The sequence below is a fragment of the Pan paniscus genome, chromosome 16 (genome assembly GCF_029289425.2).
Source record: "Pan paniscus chromosome 16, NHGRI_mPanPan1-v2.0_pri, whole genome shotgun sequence".
Lineage (NCBI taxonomy): Eukaryota > Metazoa > Chordata > Mammalia > Primates > Hominidae > Pan > Pan paniscus.
Genome location: NC_073265.2, coordinates 67,981,114 through 68,002,850, shown reverse-complemented (window position 1 = coordinate 68,002,850; position 21,737 = coordinate 67,981,114). Strand labels below are relative to the sequence as shown.

Genomic DNA, 21,737 nt, shown 5'->3' with positions numbered 1-21,737 from the left:
GCCCATGCCCTCGCCTGCTCTATGGTTAGCTCCACTGTCCCACCTCAGCTGCCTCTCTGAATAAGATGGGAGCCCCCTGAGGGAAAAGTTGCTTTGGTGAGAGTAGGGAGGCCATCAGGCCTCCTCCAAACAAACCAGCTCCACCAGCCTCTGGCTCTTAAATAATAATCATCATCATCCAGAAATTTAAGGACTCAGCCTTGGTCAAGGTGGCAAAGGGTCTGTTTTTCTCCCCCCATTAGACAGGGGTCTTGTCTTGCTACCCTAATCGTAAAGGGGTGACTGGGAAGGGGTGGTTGCTACATGGTGTGGGTGAAGACTCCAGTACCACTTCTCCAGGCTTATGCTGACAGAGGCCTGGTTTTATTTTTATCCCATGACTTAAAAAAAAAAAATCCCATAACTTCCTTTTCATAACTTTTTAAAATACTTTTCATAAAACATTTTTCTACTTTTTTTCCACAACTTCTTTTGCCACAACTTTTCCACAGCATTTTTTATCCCATAACTTTTTCATCCCACAACTTTTAAAAATTCCCGTAACTTCTTTTTAGTTTATGTTCCTTTAATAAACACACTTGCATAGTTACATTACAATTTTGTAAAAATAAAAACTGATTATCTCATGCCAAGAGTGCCCAGCATTTTCACAGTCTCAATACTTTTAATACTATAGTTTTCAAGACACATAAAATTTTAAGGCAAAAACAGCACTTTGCAACAATTTAATAATTTATTACATTACAGTAGCATCACAGTAGCAGTGAATAATCCCACTTTAGGCAACAGTGTTTCTGTATTTCCATTATACATTCTGTTTACAGGAATTCATCAATTGGTAAAAGTCATTTTAAGAAAACTTGGCAAAAAAAGGTTTGGACTGGAATTGGCATCTCTTTCTCTACTTTTCCTTCCTCCAGTTTCTTTGTTTTAAACTACAGTATTCATATCTTAAAATGTTTCAAGTTATTTCAAAACATTAACATAGCAGTTACATTTTTGAATAGTTATATTCTTTTAAAGCAACTGTAAGATAGTTTTAGAGAAAGTATTATGGATAGGGCTGAGTTACATTTTCACATTTTCTAAAAGTCAGCTTTGGTTTTAGAACTGATTTTTTTCATTTCTGGAAAACCTATCAGGTTTCATCAGATACTTTAAAAATAATGACCATATATTGCAATCTTTAAATAGCTATTTTGATTCTTTACTTCTTACAGAAACAAAATTTATTCAGTTGAACTCACATTTTAAAATTCTATATTTCTGATGAACTCTAACCTTTTAGTGTTGCCTTCTAAGCAAATTGAAAGCTGCCTTATACTGAATGAGGAAGAGAACAAATACTTGGCTGAATGAGGTATTGCAAAAGACTGCATGAGCTTTGAAGAAAGACTTAAGTTTTTGTCATAGGATTTCCATTCTTTTTAGCTTTTTCTGAAACATAGGACAAAATACCTACACAAAGAGTGGTATTTCAGTTAATACAGTACATTTATTTTCCAGATTGACATTCAGCTTAAATATGCCAGTATGTGATTTAATTCATAGGTACCTGATGAACACATTATTGTCAGATTGGTTACAGTTGCTAAACGCTATCTGAAGGTCATTCCTAGTCATTTATCTTTATCAGGGTAAAAGTGAAGTGATTTGAACTATAAAATTTCCTTTGAAATAATTTATCAATGTATTAGGTAAACCCAGTTTCAGAATTATAAAGAAAAACTGTTAGACCAAATACGGTGGCTAATTAACAGTGGTACGATTTCTAGCCCGAGGGTTTAAAATGGACTTAAAGTAACTGTCTTTCAAGTGAACTCAAATAATGCAAAAGCGGCAAGTTCACAAAATAGAAGGCAAGAACAGGACCTTAAGTCCATTTTAAACCCTCAGGTTAGAAATCGTACCACTGTTAATTAGCCACATTATTTGGTCTAACAGTCTTTATCATTCTGAAACTGGGTTTATGTAATACACTGATAAATTCATACAATTTGGAAGAGTCAGTTGAAGTCACAATAACCCAATATTTGCACTCTTTCAGTGAATGCAGGCAAATCTGTTATTTCATCTGTAAAATCTTATTATTGCCCTTCTATCAATGTCACATTTATAAAAGTATCATGAGGATGTCAAGTGCTAAAAATGGAGATGGTCTAGTAACTAGAAATGCCCACCCCAGGGAGTGCACATGCATCTCTCCCTGTATCCTAATAATGTGACGTATTTTGGAACACAGACATTAGAACTTCATGAAGTTTTCACTGTTAATTCTTTCCCAAGCATCATAAAATTATGAGTTAGGCAATGTATGACTGAAATAACTCATTCATCATGTATAGGCACATTAACATAAATATGGCACAAAATATGCCTCTAACTGAAACTGAGAGGTATAAAAACATATTTCACTGTTCGTGAAGAACTCTGTGAGGAAATATAACTCTGTGATTCTATAGACACTTTTCCTCATAATACTTTGACTTTCACAAACATTAGATTGCACTGCGGTTTGTAAACATTTTAAGTTGCATAAACTTCGCCTTGATTTTCATGGGTAGTATAATACTGTCTACTAAAACTCCTTTATGTTTCAACTGAGTACTCTCTCATATATTGGTTTATAATAATGGTTGTTATTATTTTTAAAGTGTTTTCCATTCAAAGAAAAGAAGTAAATTCCTATGTCAGAGTAACCAATGTGGTTGAAGAATAGGTATTAGCCAGAGAGGTCTAGATGGTAAAAATCAATCTTCTAGCCTCAAAGAAGCTCCATGAACAGAGAGGAAGGCCAAGTGTCACACAGCTTTCCTTCACTTGAATTCATTCTTGACTAGAGCCTGTATGCCTCTTCCAGGGACATTTAAACTCTTAAAGGATTTCTTCTGATCTTTACTAAATACCTTAAGAAGAATGCCAACCGGTGCCCTTTTGTGTACTGGGACATATACTCATGTGATTAAAACAGGTAACATGAACTCTGACTTTAAAATGTATTGTAGATATAAATGCTCTAAGCTAGAAAAGGTTTTCCACATCCACAGTCAATGATGGGAGCCTTTCATTCCTCAGAAATAATCCCTTTTTTGGTCATCGAGAAAGGGTACAACTGCTGCAGCTCATGATGCAATATCTTCATGAGCCCAGAGCACACACAAATCCTAAGGAAGCCACCATAGTACAGCGCTCATTCTTGGCACCAGAACAAATGAAACACACTGTATCCTGCACACACCTGTCAGAGCAGGCCACTTTCCTCTTCTGTGAGATTTAAAAAGCTCCCCAAAATGTTATGACTCCCATCCCCAATACACAGAAAATAGGGGAAAGGCTGTTTCCAGTTCTCGGCCTTTAAACAACTCTAAATGTCAGTACTCACAGTGGCATATTACAAAGTAATAAACGGTGCGCACTTGAGGGCAAACCACATATTGAGCTAATGAAGAGCTCACTGTGGTTAGGATTCGATCAAATGTAACAGCAGAACATAAGCACATTTTATCTGAATTCTGTAATGAATATACATGCTGCAATAACATTAAAAAAGCATGGCAGCCTATTCCAAACCAGCCAGAATAGTTTTGTGCAAATAGTGGGTCTTTGTGTGTTTGAACTCCCACCACCTAAGGGCAAACTCGATATGCATGCTAATGACCTACAATTATCAAATTAAAAAACGAAAATTCTAAAGGATGCCAGAGTGAACATCAGGGAAAGACCAAATCTCCCTTAACTTTTTACAAATAAATTTAAACGGTAAGTTAGAAACACAAATAAACATGACTGGCTCTAACATTCAAATGGAGTAAATGAATTGTGTAGGAGATGAACCCCGTAACTTTTTGTTGTTGTTGTTGTTTTAAATTTCTTGACCAGCTCTTAGATGATGATGATGTTTATCTCCCTGTTCTTGGCTGCCCGGTAAAAGAATGGTATGCAGGGGTTGCTGGGCAAGCCTGGGTGCTCCTGGGTGTCCTGCATTACAGGAGGTAGCTGCATGATCTGCTGTGCAGTGGGGTTGTCATGGGGAGAACCCTCTCTGGCCGCTGCTGGTGCACGCTCCACGCTGTCGTCCAGGCTTATCTCATAAAAATCTTCGGAGAGAGGGAGGCGGGGGTCTGAGCACAGTGCTAGCCTCCCCTGCTCCTGCCTGCCCACCCCGCCCGGGGCTCTACTCACCATCCTGCTCACCGGCAGCCCCAAGTTCCTGGGGGGCTGGGGCCCCTGGAGTGGGCTCATCAGCAGGGTTTTGGGCAGTGGCGAGGAATTTGTCATGCCCTTCGTTGTGGTCGCCCCCAAGTGGCAACATCAGCTCCTGCAGCTCCAGTAGATTCGCCTGAAGGGAGGGGTGCTCAGCTGCCACTCCAGAGCCGGCACTAGTGCCCATGCCAACCTCCACCCCCGCAAAGATGTTGCACACCCTACCTTCATCTCCTCCTCATTCTGGGCCAGACTGATGACATCCTCCATCTCCTGGTGCTGCGTGTTTGGCATTGCCCCCTGGCTCTCATATACGGTGACGTACTCTCCTGCCAGAGGACATGGCTCAGACACTGGGGCCCCTCCGACGGCCCCGCAGCTCCCCCTGCCATGCCCTGGCCTCCCACTCACTCATGCCATCTGTCGCTCCAGAGAGCTGGATGAATCCAGTCTCTAGTTTTTCCAACTGCTCCTTCCTGTCTGCCTTCTCCTTCTGGAGGTCCATAAAGCCGCTCTGGAGCCAAAATAATGGGGTCACATCTCGGGAGTGACCTGTCCTGCCCCGCCCCCACTTTTCTTGGCCCATGCCAGGACTCACTCACCTTCACCTTCTCCATGGCCTCCTTCAGGGCCCAGTAGCTCTCCCCACACACAAACTCACCCCCAGTCCCTGGGGCTGGGGCCTCTGCCTCTGGCTCCTTCCAGGCCGAGGCCACCAGATGAGCCAGGTGCAGGCGGCACAGCCTTTGCACCTTCCGCTGCCCACATAGCCATGCCTGCTCCTCCTGGGAACTGGCTCCAGCGGAGTTGAAAAATGCCACTTGAAGGCAAGAGGTGAGTATTCTTGTAGGGGCATACACAGAACAAATGGGGCAGGGAGGTGGAGCATGGCCCCTTCCCTTGGGGCCTCAGAGAGTGCACCTGTTGGTCACAGGTGAAATGGTGTCTGACCACTGGCTCCCAGAAGGGGTGAGGGTCCACAGCAATCAGAAGGCTGGGAAACCAAGACCATAAGGGGGTCCGGGAGGGACCACAGAGGAAGGTGGCAAAGTAGGGGCAGGGAAAGTCAGGCTCACCACGGCCTCCCGGCTCTCCAGGTCTTCTGGGATGTTTGGCATGGGCTGAGGCGCCTGCTCCTCCTCACTGTCCAGATGTTCTCCTCCATCTCCTGTGGGGAGGTGGCCAGAGGGGTCCTCAGACAACCCAACAGGGGTGGTACTGTGAGCCCACCTCTGTCCCCACCCTTAGTGTGTAACCCTGAGCCAGCCCCTCCCCAAAGGGGAATGAGATGCTGTTCTTTATTTTTCCTTTTAAAAACCAAGATCTTGCTATATTGCCCAGGCACAGTCCCACTACTGGTCGGTGTGGGAGTTCTGACCTGCTCCCTTTCTGATTTGTGCCAGTTCACTCATCCTTAGGCAACCTGGTGGCCCCCTGCTCCCAGGAGGTCACCATTTTAATGCTGAACTTAGTGCGGACACCCGGTTGGCATAACGACCAGCTGTTCTAAAGGTCTCTTCCAACCCCTCAATCCTATGCTGCTAGCAGTCCCCCCTTCCTCCTGGGGCTCTCTCCTCTTCCTCTGAGTGGTCTCCTGTACCTTCTCCAGGGAGAGCCACGAGGCTTAGCTGGGTCTCTGGCTGTTGGTTCTGGTGGCTGGCAGCTGGTTCCTAAGGGGACGGGAAACAGAGTGAGAAGGCACGGAGGTTGCCAGGTCATCCCCCTCGGGGCCCCATCCTCAGCAACTCCCTCCCCTGGGTCTCCTGCAACTTTTGGTGGGCCATCTCAGCCACCGCTTTGCCCCAAGCTTCCTGCTGCTGCAGCTGGTCCATGAGCTGGGTGTGCAGCAGTAACTGCCTGTGCAGCGCCTCCTTCTCAGAGGTCAGCTGCTGATAGGTGGCCACGTACTGCTGCAGGTGACCCAGGTACTAGTCTCACTGCTGCTGCAGACTCTGAGACTCTTGGCTCTTCAGCTCCACCTGCAGGAAAACCCTGGGCATGAGGGCACATGGTGGCTGGCTTCCAGATTCTGGGCCCATTAATAGGGTAGCTAGGGCACTGTGGGGCTCTGTCACCTGCCCAGGACCCTGGTCCCTTGCTCCAGGCCTAACAGACTTCCTCCCTTGCCTAGAACCCCATGCCTCCTTCCCCAGCCTCAAATCTCATGTCCTTCTTCCCACCATTTAAACTGTAGGCCACAGACTGGTGGAAAAGCAGAGGGAGCCAACCACCATCTGCCAAGTGTGCTACATGCCTAATGCTTTCCACGTATTCTCTCATTCAATCCTCAGCACCTCTGCAAGGAAAATGCTAACTTCCTTTTGAAGTTACAGAAACAGAGACTAAGAGATGAAAAGTAGTTGAATGGTGACCAGTGGAACCGAGGCCGGAATCCAGTTTGAATCTAAGGAGGCTTTTTTGTTTTGTTTTGTTTTGTTTTGAGACAGTGTCACTCTGTGGCCCAGGCTGGAGTGCAGTGGCGCAATCTCAGCTCACTGCAACCTCCACCTCCCGGGCTCAAGCGGTTCTTGTGCCTCAGTCTCCTGAGTAGCTGGGATTACAGGCATGCGCCACCATGCCTGGCTAATTTTTTGTTGTTGTCTTAATTTTAGTAGAGATGAGGTTTTGCCATGTTGGACAGGATGGTCTCAAAATCTTGACCTCAAGTGATTCTCCTGCCTCAGCCTCCCAAAGTGCTGGGATTACAGGTGCGAGCCACCGTGCCCCGGATAAGGAGCCTCTTGTACCACTGTCTCTTCCCCCGATTGGGGGAATCCATGCCTCTAGCTGGGATGATGATATCCAGACCTGGGAGGAGCCCAGGGCTACCCACCTCTAAAAGTCAGAGGGCAGGAAGCAAGAAACATTCATAGGGCTGCCCTGGAGGGTGCTGGGGTCACCTGCCCCCCAGCTGGAGCTGCCTTTGGCCTGGCACCTCCCTTCCCCAGAGGCTGATGCCCGCCTCCCAGCCCTTCTTGGATGGGGTGGAGGTTACCATCTTCTTCACCTCGACTGGCTTCTCCTGCAGCTCCTTTACTTGATTCTCCAACTGTAGTGTGCTCTTGTTCTCATTGTTCTGGACAGAGAGAAGCAATCAGTGGCCATCCACTGCAGCTGGAGACCCCTGAACTTGGTGTCTGCCTCCCATGTCACCGGGAAAGGTGGAGTCGGGTTAGAAAAATCATCCCCTCTCCCCTACAGCCATCAGAGGAGGGCCTGATGAGCTCTGGCTCACAGGTGCCTTTACAAGTACCATTTTATGTGAGGGCTACACTGCCCCATTTTACAGGTGGGGAAACAAAGGCCTGGAGGGACAGGGATGAGGGCAGGCTCCCCAGGTGGGGCAACCCACCAGATCCTCGAAGCCACACTGTGGCTCGGCCAGCTGCTTGTCAAGCTTGTGGTTCTGGGAGAGCGTGAGCCTCTCCTCCTGCTTTTGTAGCCTCTCCTCCTTGTCCCACAGCCTCTCCTCCTGCTTTCGCAGCCACTCCTCCTGCTTTTGCAGCCTCTCCTCCTGCTTTCGTAGCCTCTTCTCCTGGTCCCACAGCCTCTCCTCCTGCTTTCGCAGCCGCTTCTCCTCCTTTTGCAGCCTCTCCTCCTGCTTCTGTAGCCTCTGCTCCTGCTTTCGCAGCCTCTCACCCTGCTCCCCCAGCCTCTTCTGCTGCTCCTGAAGCCTCTCGTTTTGCTCACACAGTCTCTCCTGCTCCCGCACCCTCCGTTCCTCCTGCTCTTGGAGCCTCTCATTTTGTTCCTTGCTCAGGAGACTCAAGGTCTGGTTGTTTTCCACCTGGGATGGGAGCTTTCCCTCCAGTCCCTCCACTTCCTTCCTCAGCTGTTTGGCCTCATCTTGTAGCTGCTCCAACTCAGAGGTCCCTGCTGGGGGTGCCGGGAACCGGGGCTCAGCTGAGAAATGAAGCAGACAATAAGGGCCTCTGGATTTCCCCCCCTACACCCTACCCCTCCAAAAAAAACCCCTCCTTTTGATGCACAGCTCCTCTCAGGCTTCCCAAACTTGGCCTCACTGCTAATGATTCCTCACACCCGTTGGGAGCGGATTCCCAAGCCACTTTCACATAGAGAGCACTATGGGTGGCTGACAACGGGCACTCCTCCCTCTTTGCTGATGGGGACCCTGAGGCTATGGAGATGACAAAACTTCCCGTCTCCTGGCACAAACCTCTTTCCCTCTGCCTCAAAGCCCTTCCATCCACCCACCTCCCTGGGGCATTCTAAGCCACCCCCACAGACCTCTGATGCCAGTCCTTCTCCCAGGTCTCGCCAGCCCCATCTTACCCATCTGGTTTTGCAGTTCCGACAAGCTCCTCTCCAGCTCCTGTATCCGATGTATGTCATGCTTCTTCTCTTCCTTCAATGTTCGAGCCTGTCCAAAGCACGGGGGAAAGGGCCCTGGAGAGAGGGGCTGGTGGCTGGACAGGCTACCATCTCCCTCTCTGTCCCCACCTCCACAAAGCCCAGACCCATGACCACCTCTGGCTGTACTATTCCCATTTTACAGATGCCCAGAAAGATCCAGTGACCTATCTAAGATGGGGGCTGAAGGGTCAGGTCTCACCTCCACCGACGTTTTCCACATCCTCTCCTGCCACCGGGCCCTCTCTCCTTTTATGTGTTTAGCATATTCGTCCTGCTCTAGTTGGACTTGTTTTAGCAACTCTGTCACCTGCAAGAAATGGGCACAGAAGTTAGGAAGGGCTGTCACTGGTCCTTACCTGCTCCTGGCCACCTGGGGTCATCTTCCTTCCACATCCCTCCCTCTGCAAAGCCTCACCTGTGTCACGTGTGCGTTCAGCAGTGCCTGCTCCTTTATGGTCTGCTGTAACCGCCACTGGAGGACCGCTTCTCTGCAGCTCAAGGACTGGATGGTGAAGAGTGAGAAGTTTCGATCTGGGGAGCCTGGGCAGTGCTCCTTAAAAGGGCTAGAGCTAGTCTCAATATACAACTTGGTCAGTAACGATCAAGGCATTTCCAAGCCCGTGGCCTGGTTACTAAAAGAACTCAGTAAAGTTGGAAGGGACAGGGAAAGAGATCGAATTTACAGCTGGCTAACAGAGGCCCAGAGAGATCAGATAATGTTGCTATTGTTATTACTGTTATTACTACCACCGTTTGAACCTTTATGGAGTGCTTCACCAGGTTCCATGCTAGCAATCCCATTTAATCCTCACAACCACCATATGAGACAGTTACTAGGATTACCTCTATTGTGTAGATGAAAAACATGGAGTATTTGAAGTTAAGTGCTTGCCTAAGATCACTTAGACAGAGCTGAGATTTGAACACCCGAGTCTATCTGATTCTCTAAGCCCATTTTTCTTGCTGGGGGTGGGGACACAGATAGGAAGGGGGAAATTAATCTTTTGTTCACTTTTTGAAAGGATAATACATTCGCATAGTCTAAAACACAGAAGGTATAGAAGGGAGGTGTCTCCCAGGCACCCTGTTGCTCTCTCCTGAGTTTTTTACAAACCCTTGCAGACATGTTTTATGTATCTTATCATAGCATGTACACACACACACACACACACAACTTTCCTTTCTCTACAGAAATGGTAACATACTAAAGGTACTCTACTGTACCTTCACAGTACAAGTACCAAATACACCACCTAGGACTTGGCCAAGGCCACAGCCAGGTAAGGGCAGGGCAGGAACTTGGCCTCTGAGCTCTGCATCCAGTGCTCACTCCCAACAGTGCCCCCCAACTCAGCCACAGCAGCTGACTCAGCCCCAGGCTGCCTCTAACAACCATACACAAAAGCAGCGAGAAATGAGCATGCTGCCTTCTGGGCAGGACACTCCATCCTGCAGAAGGGACCTTTAGGCTCACTCCTCCATCTTGGAAGGGGCTGCCAGAGGATGGGGCAGCTGGTCGGACTCACCCTGTCCTCTTCCTGCTGCTGTGTAGACACAGCACAGAGAGCCCGCTCCAATTCTTGAATACGCTGTAAGGAGTATTGCAGGTGGCCATCCAGATCCTTGGACTCTTCTGTAATGAGAGAGGTTGAGATGGGGGCCAAAAGACTCTCCCTAAAGACCTGTCAAAGTGCCAGGTTGAAGGATGACGGGATGCCCCGATTCCCACCTTCGAAGTGTCGGGCAGCACGTTTAGTATGGTAAAGGGTGGTCTTCAAGTCTGTCTTTTCCAACGTGAGGATGTTGATTGTCTGGAATTGAATGTTTGGGAGAAAAGCCAAGCAAGTGCTGAAAGAGAAGGAAAGAAACATTCTCCGGAGGGCAGGAGAAAACTCTCCACTCTCCACTCACCTGTAACTGCTCCATTTGTGCTTTGTGTATTTCACTGTTTGCTTTCTTTTCCTATAGGAAGAGGAAGACAGGGCTCTTACCACAGGGAGGCAGACATGGCATAGCAAGAGACATGCTCCCAGAATGCCACCAATGCCCCAGGACAGGCCCACCCATGGGACCAGGTTATCAGGGACCCTATGGGGATGGGGTGGAATCTGAGGGGTGAGCCTTCTTCCCCACGCTAGGAGTGGGTGAGACGAGATTGGCGCCTCTACATCTGAGTGCCCCCCAAACCCAGCAGTCATGTTGTGAGCAAAGAAATCACGTTACTTCTTCCAGTTGATGTTCCACTTGTTTCTTCTGTTGTTTCTGTGGGGAGAGTCAAATTCAGGTGACTGAGAGTGGCCCCCTCAACTCTATTCCTCAGACCAGGAAGCGGTAGGCAGGGGCCAGGAATGGATTTTAAAGGCAATGTTCTCAGAACCAATGGCAAGAACTGGTCAACTCTCCTCAAGCTCCCAAGGACAGAGGATTTGGGTCTTTGTTGGCTTTTGCCCACAGCCACAGAACTCAAAGTCTGAATCTGGATTCTCTCAGAAGGACAGTAACATAAACCTCTAGAGACGGAGACTCAGAAAGGCCCACCCTTCTGCCTGCTTGTGATTTAGAAAGGTGCCTTCATTCCACAAACAGTTACTGAGCACATACAGGACAGGTATGGTTCTTCACAGCAGGTATAGGATGGAATAGGATAGACAGGAGCCCTTGGCCCTGAGGTTTCCATTCTAGGGGCCTTTTAATCTTGGACTTTCAGAGCTGACAGAGACCTTTGATGCTCCACCTCCTCCAGAAACAGGAGCCCAAGGAGGACAGGTGGCTTTTCCAGACTCAAAGCAAATTAGGGACTGAGTCAGGGCATAAATATGGGGCCCCTGACAACCAGTCAGGCTAGCGCTTCCCTGAGATTTGACAACCCCAGGGCGTGTGTGGCAAGGACTGGAGCAGGGGTGTCTGGAGAAGAGAGAGTTGGCAAAGAGGGCAGTGACAGAAGAGCCATGCTGCATGCTCCTTGCTCTGGGATCCCTCCAGGTGAGGCCTGGGTGCTCCAGCTCCCCATTTGTCCTTGACACCAGGGGCCCCCAGCTCCTTTCTTCAGGGCCCCAAGGGGAACTAAAGCCCAGGATTGGCAGCATGGAATCACAGGACCCCACTGGACTCTTACCAATGATTCTATGTTTTCATTTAGTTGATTGACTGTCATGGAGCTTGAGTCCAGGGCTACTTCCAGTTCTTGGTACCGACTCTGAGGCGCATGCAGAGAGGAGGAGTTGGAGGAGGATTGTGGGGAGAGGTAAAGAGAACAATCATTAGGGCTGGGGTGTGTGTGGGCTGTCGGGCTGTGTCAGCTGGCAGAGGGGCACCCAGCCCCTGCTGTGAAAGGAGGTTGGAGGGCTGGCCTGCAGAATCACTGCACCTCAGCCCAGGGCATCTTACTTCCAGATCCTTCAGGGTAACAGATGATGCGGGAGTAATAAAAATGATAAATAAAAAAAAAAACTTACATGGGAAATAGTTATGTATATAGAGAAACTATAATAACAGCAAGGAGCCGGGCACAGTGGCTCACACATGTAATCCCAGCAGTTTGGGAGGCTGAGATGAGTGGATCACTTGACGTCAGGAGTTCAAGACCAGCCTGGCTGACGTGGTGAAACTGCATCTCCACTAAAAATACAAAGATTAGCCAGGCATGGTGGCAGGTGCCTGTAATCCCAGCTACTCAGGAGGCTAAGGCAAGAGAATCGCTTGAACCCAGGAGGCAGAGGTTGTAGTGAGCTGAGGTCGCACCACTCCACTCCAGTCTGGGTGACAGAGTGAGACTCTGTCTCAAAAAAAAAAAAAAAAAAAAAGCCTCAAATCCCATATGCCTGCTCTGTATGTTATTCCCAAATTACGTTTAAACTTTTAGGTCTCACCATTTCCAAGATGATAAAAGATGCAGGGAAGGAAAAAACCCAATCAATCAAGCAGGTGAAGAAGCAGACAGAAACAGGCTGAAGGTTAATGGCAGCAACATAAAACAAGGCAGAGGCCAAGTATCCCCTAAACCAGAGAAGCCTCAGGGCCATGCACAGCTGGAGACCACAAGCCAGAGAGGGGTCTTGGCACTGCCTCAACTTCCACTTGTCCAATGGGGGAGTGCTACCCCATTGGAGTGGTTAAGGTTGGACACCAGCACATTCAGAATGTCCTGAATCTACAGGAGGTGACAAGGGAAAAACAAAGGCAGGGGGCAAAAGGTAGGAAGAAGATGTGAGTTCAGGAAAATGAAATGCTGAAGAAGAGCAGAGGAGATTAAAACCATGGCCTGTGCCATTCTTCCAAATGGCCACCTGCTGCCTTGCCAGGGGCAGGAACAAATAGATGGAAAAGTCCCCTGAGTGACACAGTCACAGAGTGGAGTCAGCTGACCAATGCAGCTCTTAATACACTCACTGGACCCCTCTCCTCAGGCCCAGGACATGGGCGATGAATCTGGTAGAGCTCCAGACCTCCACCTCCATTAAAAAAAACAGACTCCTGAGTAAGGCTTCACTTGAACTAAGGGGACTCCAGCTAAAAAACAAGTTTGAAAGACACTGATCTTATCCAGTATCATCTTACAGAAGAGGAAACTGAGGCCCAGGGGAAGAAGTGATTTTTCTGTGGTCACCCAACAAGCTGGTGGCAAGTTAGACCTTCTCTTGCTCCTAGTGCCTGGGGCTCTCCTCACCACACCCTGGGCCCCCTTCAGTGACTCCTAAAGGGACAGCCTGATGGCAAGTGGCTGTACTCATTGGCCCAGCTTCCCCTTGAGAATGGGGATCAGGAAAATCAAACAGCAATGACCATTTCCTGGGTATCCTGGGTGTTTACAGCAGGCCACATACTAGGGGTTAACATGAAAACAACAACAATAAGGAATCTCATTTAAACTTCACAAATGGAAGTCAAACAATACTCCCCCTATTTTACAGATGTGAAAAGAGAGGCCCAAAGAGATCAAACAGTTTGCCGTAAATCAGATCCCTAGAAGTTAGAGAAGCAGGATTCAAACCCAGAATTCTTAACCAGTACCCAGCAATCTTAACAATTACCCTCTACTACCCCTTGTGCCCCCTGTCCCCAGGAGCCTGGCCAGCCAAGACTCACATCCCCAGGTGAGTGGCAACCACCAGAAGTGGTTGTCTCAGGGCTACTGCCAGTTTTTTTCTTTTTTGTCTTCGCTCCTGCTGGAACACCAGGCCTGTTCCTCTGCTGATATTCTTTTAGCTGTGGGAAAGAAGAGCAGTAATACACATGAGAACTACCAGCCCCTACAGCCACACCCTCCTTACAGTTTTTGCAAAATACTCTTATACACCATCTGATTTAATGCCACCAACAACTGTACAAGGTGTTGTCACAGTCACTTAGTGATCGACAGGGATGGATATTATGAGTTAAAAAAAGGGGGGGGTGCGGGTGGGCAATAATGGAACTTAAATTCAGTCTTCTGACTCCAAGCTCCGGGGTTTTGCCATGAATCAGCAACTCCCAGGGACCAAAACCAGATGCAGAGGAAGAAAAGTAAACATTACATAGGCAGGAACTACACGCTGTGTGGTTAGAGTCACACATCCTCACATGTCTGTTAGTGTGAAGAAGTGCACCAGTATCTCTCAAACTTTTATATCAATGTGTCCTCATGGCAGAAGGCAGCTATTTTGTTAAATCTGGGAATTTATCAGAAAGAGGACAACCCAAGTCTCATTTCAGAGAGAAGTCTGGTATACTCTTAGAAACCTATGTGAGGGTCATCCCTAAGTACATTAATGTTTTTTCTCTCTCAAGAGAATCAAGGGAAACTGATGCTTCAGAAAGATCTCCCACATTTATCCTGTGGCACTCAATGTACCCCAAGTTGAGATGATATGAGGAAGATTCAAGCTGTCAAGTTCAGTTTCCCAAGATCTATTCCACAGAAGATGAGCAAGTCTCACTTCAGAGACCACTGACTGAAGGGCAGTCTGGTCCCAGAACCGTGGAGAATTAGAATATGAGGTGGAGAACTCAGAAAAAAATGTTGAAGTCTGTCTGGAGAGTAGAAGCCTGGGAGAAAACCAAACCAAACCCATTTTCCCATTACCACCCAGAGACACTGTCAACGTTTTGAGCTCATGGGGGAAGTGTAGGCTTTTCACACTGTCAATGTCTATGTGAAGGGAGTAAGGCAGCCTGAAACCTCTTGCACCTAGGTCCCATAGTCCCCATTTCCCTTCTAGCTGGAAATTTGTGCTGTGACCAGAGGAACCAGAAATGGGGTGAGAATGCTTAGGGGACCGGGTTGTAAGATCAAAGTCCGGTCTTGCAGCAGTAATGACAGTTACTAGGGGGACTGTGACATCACTACATTCCACTCCTCCTGGGGGTGGGGGGAACCACATCAGTGCAATGGCCGAGTTGCCGATCCACGATGGGGGAGGGGGGTGTAGGGCTGGGACCCAGGTCCTTGGAGATGCCAGTCCAGAGAGCCCAGGGAGGTCGGGCTTGGGTCAGCAGGAGGGGAGAGCAGAGTCTGCTCAGGGAACCCCCAGGAGTCACCAGCCCAAAGTCACCCCAGGATGACTGGCGATGCTGGGGGGTTGGGGCTGGGGGACCCAGGTCCTTGGAGAGGTGAACCCAAAGAACCCAGAGAGGTTGGGCTTGGGACAGCAGGACGTGAGGGCCGAATATGGAGCAGGGAGCCCCAGCAGTCACCCACCCAAAGTCACTGCAGGGTGATTGGCGAGGGCAGAGGCTGGACTGCTTGCTGAAGGGGCGGGGCTGACTGACAAGACTTTGGTGGGGGGAACCCAGAGGCGCCAGGTGAGGGGACAAGCCTGGTGTGCCTCAGGAGTGGTATGGACTCTGGGAGTGGTCTTGTCATCAGAGGGGATCTCTGGCTAGGTTGGGGGGCCATGACCTTTTTTTTGGCTTTTTACCTTTTTCTTGGCTGCTGCCAGTTTCTTCTGTCGAGTTTCTTCTAACATCATGGGGTCGGGAGGGAGGTAGGGTTGGGGCCACATCAGCAATCACCTCCAGTCACCTACCAGAGGGCTGTGTGACTGAGCCAGAGGAGGCGTAACCAGGGCCACACTAGAATGCAGAATAGGGGTGTGGCCTTAATGCTCCAATCCCATTGGTCAATGAGAAAGATGAAAGGGAAAGGAGGCGTGGCCAGGCCGCAGTGTGTCCAGAGGAACCTGTGGCATCACAAGGAAAGCTGCCCATGCGACTGCTGTCCCCGCCCACTTGGGGAGAGGGGCGGGGCCTGCCTACTCCGGGAGAGGGGAGGGCTGGGTTTTGCCTTAAAATGTTAAAAATAAACTTTAAAAAATATATGTGTTTATACTTTATATATATGTGTGTCAGTGTGTGTGTGTCTACATGTTCCTGCAGAGCTGTCTTCATTATCCAGCTTCTATGCGTGGTCTATGATTTTGGCCTACATTTTTCATCTTCAGATGGAGTATAAGAATTACCAGTATTACCCCAATTAAGACACAAATCCTATAAAAATGGAAAATCCATAGCATGTTTGATAATTAATGAATGAAGTGGACTATATTATCCAACATTCCAATAAGTTAAAATAATCACAGTGATTTCTCTGTTCTGGAAAAAACATTTCTCTTATTCTCCTACATTATTAAGATTTTTTTAAAAACAAGAAACATGTCTAATATCTTTAAAAACACAAAGCTTTTGGGCTGGGTGTGGTGGCTCACACCAGTAATCCCAGCACTTTTGGAGGCCTAGGTGGGTGGATCACCTTAGGTCAGGAGTTCAAGACCAGCCTGGCCAACATGGTGAAACCCTGTCTCTACTAAAAATACAAAAACTAGCCAGGTGTGGTCATGGGTACCTGTAATCCCAGCTACTCGGGAGGCTGAGGCAGGAGAATCAATTGAACCCGGGAGGCGGAAGTTGCAGTGAGCCAAGGTCATGCCACTGCACTCCAGCCTGGGTGAAAGACTGAGACTCCATCTCAAAAAAAATAAAATAGTCAAAAATAAATAGAAACACAAAGCTTTCCATTTAATAAGCACTCAAAGCTCTTACTGGTTTAAAGCAAATACAAGGCCTATTTTTCTAGAATCACCTGGCCTCTCTAAGCCTTGCAAATGAAACTGAATTTCTCACTTGATACTTGGCTATGACTTGCAATCATGAAAACCAAGAATTGTGTTATGTCACTGTGTATTGACTGTTACCTGAATTCCACACGAGGCTGGGATCAACGGTTGAATCTTTCATGATTTGCTCCATAACCTGTGAGCTTCCTTTCCCACACCAAACTAAGCTTTGTTCTAGAGTTCTACAATTTACAGTTAGTAGACAAGAGGGGTTCTCAAAAATGTAGCCTCTGGACTAGCAGCACCAGCAGAACCTGAGAACTTTTTATAAGTGCAAATTCTCAGGCCCCACCCTGGACCTGGTGAATCAGAAACTCTGGAGCAGGGCTCAGCAATCTGTGCTGCAGTCATCCTTCCAGGTGTTCAAGAACCTCTGGCATACAGCAGGTAGAAAAATGTGTTTCCTTCTGTAGGTCCAAAGCCAGGGATACCATATGTTCTGTCTTGATATGAAACAATGACATGCAATTAAAAGACATAAATCTCCTTCCTATTCCCACCCTCCAGCCAATGTGTTTTATTTTTATGAGTTAAATAAGAAAACAAATGGCAATCAGAGATTCAGCCTAAAAAGTATATTTACAAGTGTCAGTTCTCATCCAGCCTGATCTCATACAATACCATTTACACCCTCTTACCTCTCAAGTTTTTAGTGTCTTCACAATGTAAGTCTCAGGCACACTAGCACTTCTATAATAAAACACCAAGTAGATCAGAACGTCCAAACTTACTAGAGAAGAAAAGTGGAATCACTGGCTGTATTTTCAAATTGCAATCAACAGGAAATGTAAGTTTTGAATTCTTTTCACCTTCACACTTCCAAGTTAATAGCATTAAATCAGAATACTTCATTCTTCCAAAGCCTCTAGCCAGGCAAAGTTTTACTGTATTACTTCTTGCTTTCCATGGATATAAAGCAGAGTCCTGCTAGGCACATTTTGTATGCCTGCAAAGATGCAGAACTAAACAGTTCCATCTATTCAATATTAAAACAAAAGTCCTTTAAACCTCGGATGGTGAGTGTAATACTTCAGCACTAGCACCAAAGCCTCAAATATAAAAAGATACCAAGATCGCCACTAGCAAACAAAATGAGCTCTCGGCTGGGAGTAGTAATTCACTCCTGTAATCCCAACAGTTTGGCAACCCAAGGTGGGAGGATCACTTTAAGTCAGGAGTTCAAGACCAGCCTGGGCAGCATAGCGAATTCGCATCTCTACAAAAAATTTTAAAAATTAGCTGGGCGTGGTGGCACACACCTGTAGTCCTAGCTACTTGGGAGGCTGAGGTATGAAAATTGCTTCAGCTCAGGAGTATGAGGCTGTGGTAGCTATGATCATGCCACTGCACTCCAGCCTGGGTGACACAGCAAGATCTAGATAATTACAGTCTGTCCTGCTCCTGTTTATATTAAAATGCTTTCAATCAGCAGGATAAAAATTAAGTGAAATGTGACTTTGGGGTTTGGCCAGAAAATAGGCAGTGCAGAAACAGGCACTTCCCACAAGAATAAAAATGGCCAATAAACATATAAAAAAGATTCAAGGCCAGGGCCGTGGCTCACGCCTGTAATCCCAGCACTTTAGGAGGCCGAGGCGGCTGGATCACCTGAGGTCAGGAGTTTGAGACTGGCCTGACCAACATGGTGAAATCCCATCTCTACTAAAAAATACAAAAATTAGCCAGGCATGGTGGTGGGCACCTGTAATCCCAGCTACTCAGGAAGCTGAGGCAGGAGAATCACTTGAACCCAGGAGGTGGAGGTTGCAGTTATCTGAGATTGCACTGTTACACACCAGCCTGGGTGACAGAGCAAGACTCCATCTCAAAAAAAAAAAAAAAAAAAAAGTTTCAAAAGCACTAGAAACCAAAGAAATACAATGAAAACCATGAGATTTTCTCCTTAAATATCAGCAAAGAGGACAAATGGAAGGGGGACACTGGAGCTCTGCCCCTGTTGGGAGTATAAACTGAACCAATTTTTCTGCAGGATAATTTGAAAATTTCTATTAAAAATCTTAAAACTGTTTTATGTTATTTTCCTCCAGAAATTCTACTTCTATGAATTCAGCCCCAAAATGCTTGCTTGCATCCATTAAAAAATATATATAAGAAAATTTACTTCTGGGGTGGCAATGATTAACTTAATACACATCAAGCTTTTAAAAAGATGATGCCAAGGATATATTTACTGCCATAGAAATATGCCCAAAACATAGTGACAAAAGACTATGTATTACGATTCTACTTTTTAAAATGTTCATATGCATAAAAAAGTATAAAAAGCAACAAACCAGAATGTTTTCAGTGGCAAAACTAAAGACTTTTCTTCATATTTTGTCTTCCAAATTATTACAAAAAGAATGCAATTTTCTTTATAATCAGGGAGAAGTATTATTTTCATTTATTTACATATAAATTTCTTTTCTTTTCCTTATTTTTTCTCATGTATGTTTCACATGTACCCTAGAGAGCTTGAATCCCTACCTCTTGAGGTAGATCAGACCATTTCCGTCTCTATCAACTTGCCTTTTTTGGACATTTCAAATAAATGGTATTAGACAATATGTGGTCTCGTGTCTGGCTTTTTTACTTAGCTAATGTTTTTGAGGTTGGTCCATGACATATAACAGGTTTTGGTAGTTTGTTCCTTTCATTACTGAGTAGAAGTCCACTGATGGATATATACCACATTTTGTCAGCAGAGAACATTTAAACTTCGCTTTCAACTTCCCGTGGTCTAAATGAAACCCCTGGAACACAGGACTTACAGCGAAAACTGCTGTGCATGTCAAAAGCACTACTTATCAGAACCAGCTTTGTCATCAGGAGCCTGAACTGCTGCAGAAATTTTTACCATTTTGTAACTTCCCTTTTACAAGCCACTTTTGTGCTACTACACAACAGGACTTTTGAAGCATCTGATACATCCATCTAATAAGTATGAGCATGTGTCTGAGTGGACAAGTAAAACCATCTATGCTACATTGCATATTTTTTCCTCCCCCAGACTGGACCAGGGAATCTCTCCACTTCCTAGAGTATCCTGTCTCCATTGACAAAGCTGAACAGTATTAAAGATCCTGCTGCCTTTGTTAGGCAGATTTGGAAGGGAGGCCCAAGAGCAAGGGTGGAGAGGAAAAAGAGAGGGGAGTTTGTGGAACAGGAAGCCCCCTGGGGTCTGCACATGGCTCCCAGCTGTTGAGGATGTTGTGGATGGGGAAGTGCTGATGCTGTCCCGAGGCAAGCCTAGCACCTCCATTGGGCCCAGAAGGTCTTGACTTTGGCCCCTTACCCACGTTCCAGAAGTGTTTACAAGCTGGTTTTGCTTTTCTTCTTTTCCTAAATAATCATTACTTGGTAGTTAGTTATTAACCTTTCTTTGGGAGAGAGACAGAGCTTTAAAACTGAAGAACATAATTTTCATTAAAATATCAAAAATGGAAAAAAGTTACTTTGTAAACAATTTGCTATACAAACCAAACGGCAGCTGTTGAGAATCTCAATAAAATGTTAAATGCATTTGCTGCTGTTAGAAGAAATACAGAAAAAAAATTTTAAGTAAAGAAAATAATGCATTTGCTGGCAGTGGTACCATTTTGCCCAAGGTTGGATTGCTGTGTCATCATACTGTGGTGGGGGTATATGTGGTGTATATGTGTGAAACTTTTCATCTCAGGATGGATCATAATGTGAGCTGCAGTTTTCCTTCCAAATAGGGCTACAAAGTAGTAAAACATGGGCTTGGAAGTGACAGACCTGAGTGAATCAGCCAAGCTTAAAGGAAATAATAAAAAATTATTAAAAACTAACTTTTAATAATCCTGAGGTTGGTTTTTGAAACGATACAATGATTTACTCTAAGCATCTGGTTACGATTTTCAATTAGTAATACGTACTGTCTCAACCCTTTTTTTTTTTTTTTTTATGGAAACAGAGGTTTCACCCAGAAAACCCCAAAACAGTGCCTTTTTATTTTTTTAAGACAGGGTGTCACTCTGTCGCCCAGGCTGCAGTGGAGTGGTGGATCTCAGCTCACTGCAGCCTCGACCTCCCACCTCAGCCTCCCGAGTAGCTGGGACCACAGGCACCACCGTGCCTGGCTAATTATTGTATTTTGTGTACAGATGGGGTTTTGCCATGTTGCCCAGGGTCGTCTCAAACTTCTAGGCTCAAGCCATTCACCCACTTCAGCCTCCCAAAATGCTGTGTGTACAGGTGCGAGCCACTGTGCCCAACCTGCAGTGACTTTTTAAAACATAAGTTCAAGCATCTCTTCTTAACTCCTTTAATTGGAGGTATCTCTTCTCTCATTCTCCTCATCTTTGGTGTTCCCCCACAGTTCACTGCTGTCCGGATGTACAACATATATTTCAAAGTCAAGGCTGGGCTGGGTGCAGTGGCTCACGCCTATAATCGCAGCACTTTGGGAGTCCAAGGCAGGCAGATCGCTTGAGTTCAGGCAAGGTAAGGCAGGCTCCCAAGGCAGAGACTGAGGCTGACCCCTGCAGCCCCACTACTGCAGGGAGGAACACCGGGATAGGCAAGGGTCTTAACCTAGAAAGCTCCAGCAGTTCCTGGGCCCATCAAGACACCATTGAGGCTTGGCGGTGGTGGAACCCAGGAATGGTCTTTGAACCCACCACCTGGAAGGGGAGCCAAGGATAGTCCTGGCCCAAAGGCTCCCCTACCTGCAGGCAGTGGGCAGGCCCAGTGAGCGGACCCCAGGAGCCCGGACCATGAGCTTACCTGGCCAAAGACAGCAGCCAGCAACAAGACACCAAAGAGGGTGGGTAGAAAGATCTTCACATCGGGGTTGACTGCGGCCGGCACCAGGTTCCTCTGTACTTCTGGAACACACAGGCCTCTCCTTCCTATCCCTGAAGTGCCCCTGCCCCTACCCCAGCACCCTGAAGACCAGCCTAACATATGCATTTGTCCTGGGTCAGTCCCACTGTCCAAGCAACTGCAGTTTCTCACTAGAGAGCCAGGGCAGGGCAGGGTATAGGAGGGGTCCCTGGAAGATGCCACCCGGAATGCCCTGATGCCTAAAATGTTCCCCGTTGGGCC

General features: G+C 46.9%; 1 protein-coding gene across 2 annotated transcripts; it reads right to left on the bottom strand.

The window, feature by feature from the left end:
* Positions 1-2,380: 2,380 nt before the first annotated feature.
* Positions 2,381-18,821, bottom strand: LOC103786101 (golgin subfamily A member 6A-like). Of its 2 annotated transcripts, none has more exons than XM_063597128.1 (18): positions 15,474-18,821; positions 13,663-13,782; positions 11,693-11,773; positions 10,801-10,839; positions 10,489-10,539; positions 10,307-10,388; positions 10,104-10,210; positions 8,993-9,079; positions 8,777-8,884; positions 8,497-8,584; positions 7,556-8,106; positions 7,199-7,279; positions 5,804-5,873; positions 5,280-5,371; positions 4,615-4,717; positions 4,429-4,532; positions 4,183-4,339; positions 2,381-4,097 (listed from the first exon to the last, which is right to left on the bottom strand). In XM_063597128.1, the coding sequence occupies exons 1-18, from the start codon at positions 15,555-15,557 to the stop codon at positions 3,883-3,885; spliced, it is 2,220 nt and encodes a 739-aa protein (XP_063453198.1). In that variant the 5' UTR covers positions 15,558-18,821; the 3' UTR covers positions 2,381-3,882. The 2 variants fall into 2 exon arrangements, with proteins under 2 accessions (XP_063453198.1, XP_063453199.1); XM_063597129.1 differs by having other exon boundaries at positions 7,211-7,279.
* Between the last annotated feature and the right edge of the window lie 2,916 nt (positions 18,822-21,737).

What these genes read in the sequence shown, in the direction of transcription:
- LOC103786101 (XM_063597128.1), bottom strand. Translation starts at nt 15,557, where the DNA reads ATGTGGCCCCAACCCTACCTCCCTCCCGACCCCATGATGTTAGAAGAA. An exon ending in ATGAAAACATAGAATCATTG is followed by an intron (nt 10,840 to 11,692) that starts GTAAGAGTCCAG and finishes CTCTCCCCACAG; the next exon opens with AAACAACAGAAGAAACAAGT. An exon ending in TGGAACATCAACTGGAAGAA is followed by an intron (nt 10,540 to 10,800) that starts GTAACGTGATTT and finishes CTCTTCCTATAG; the next exon opens with GAAAAGAAAGCAAACAGTGA.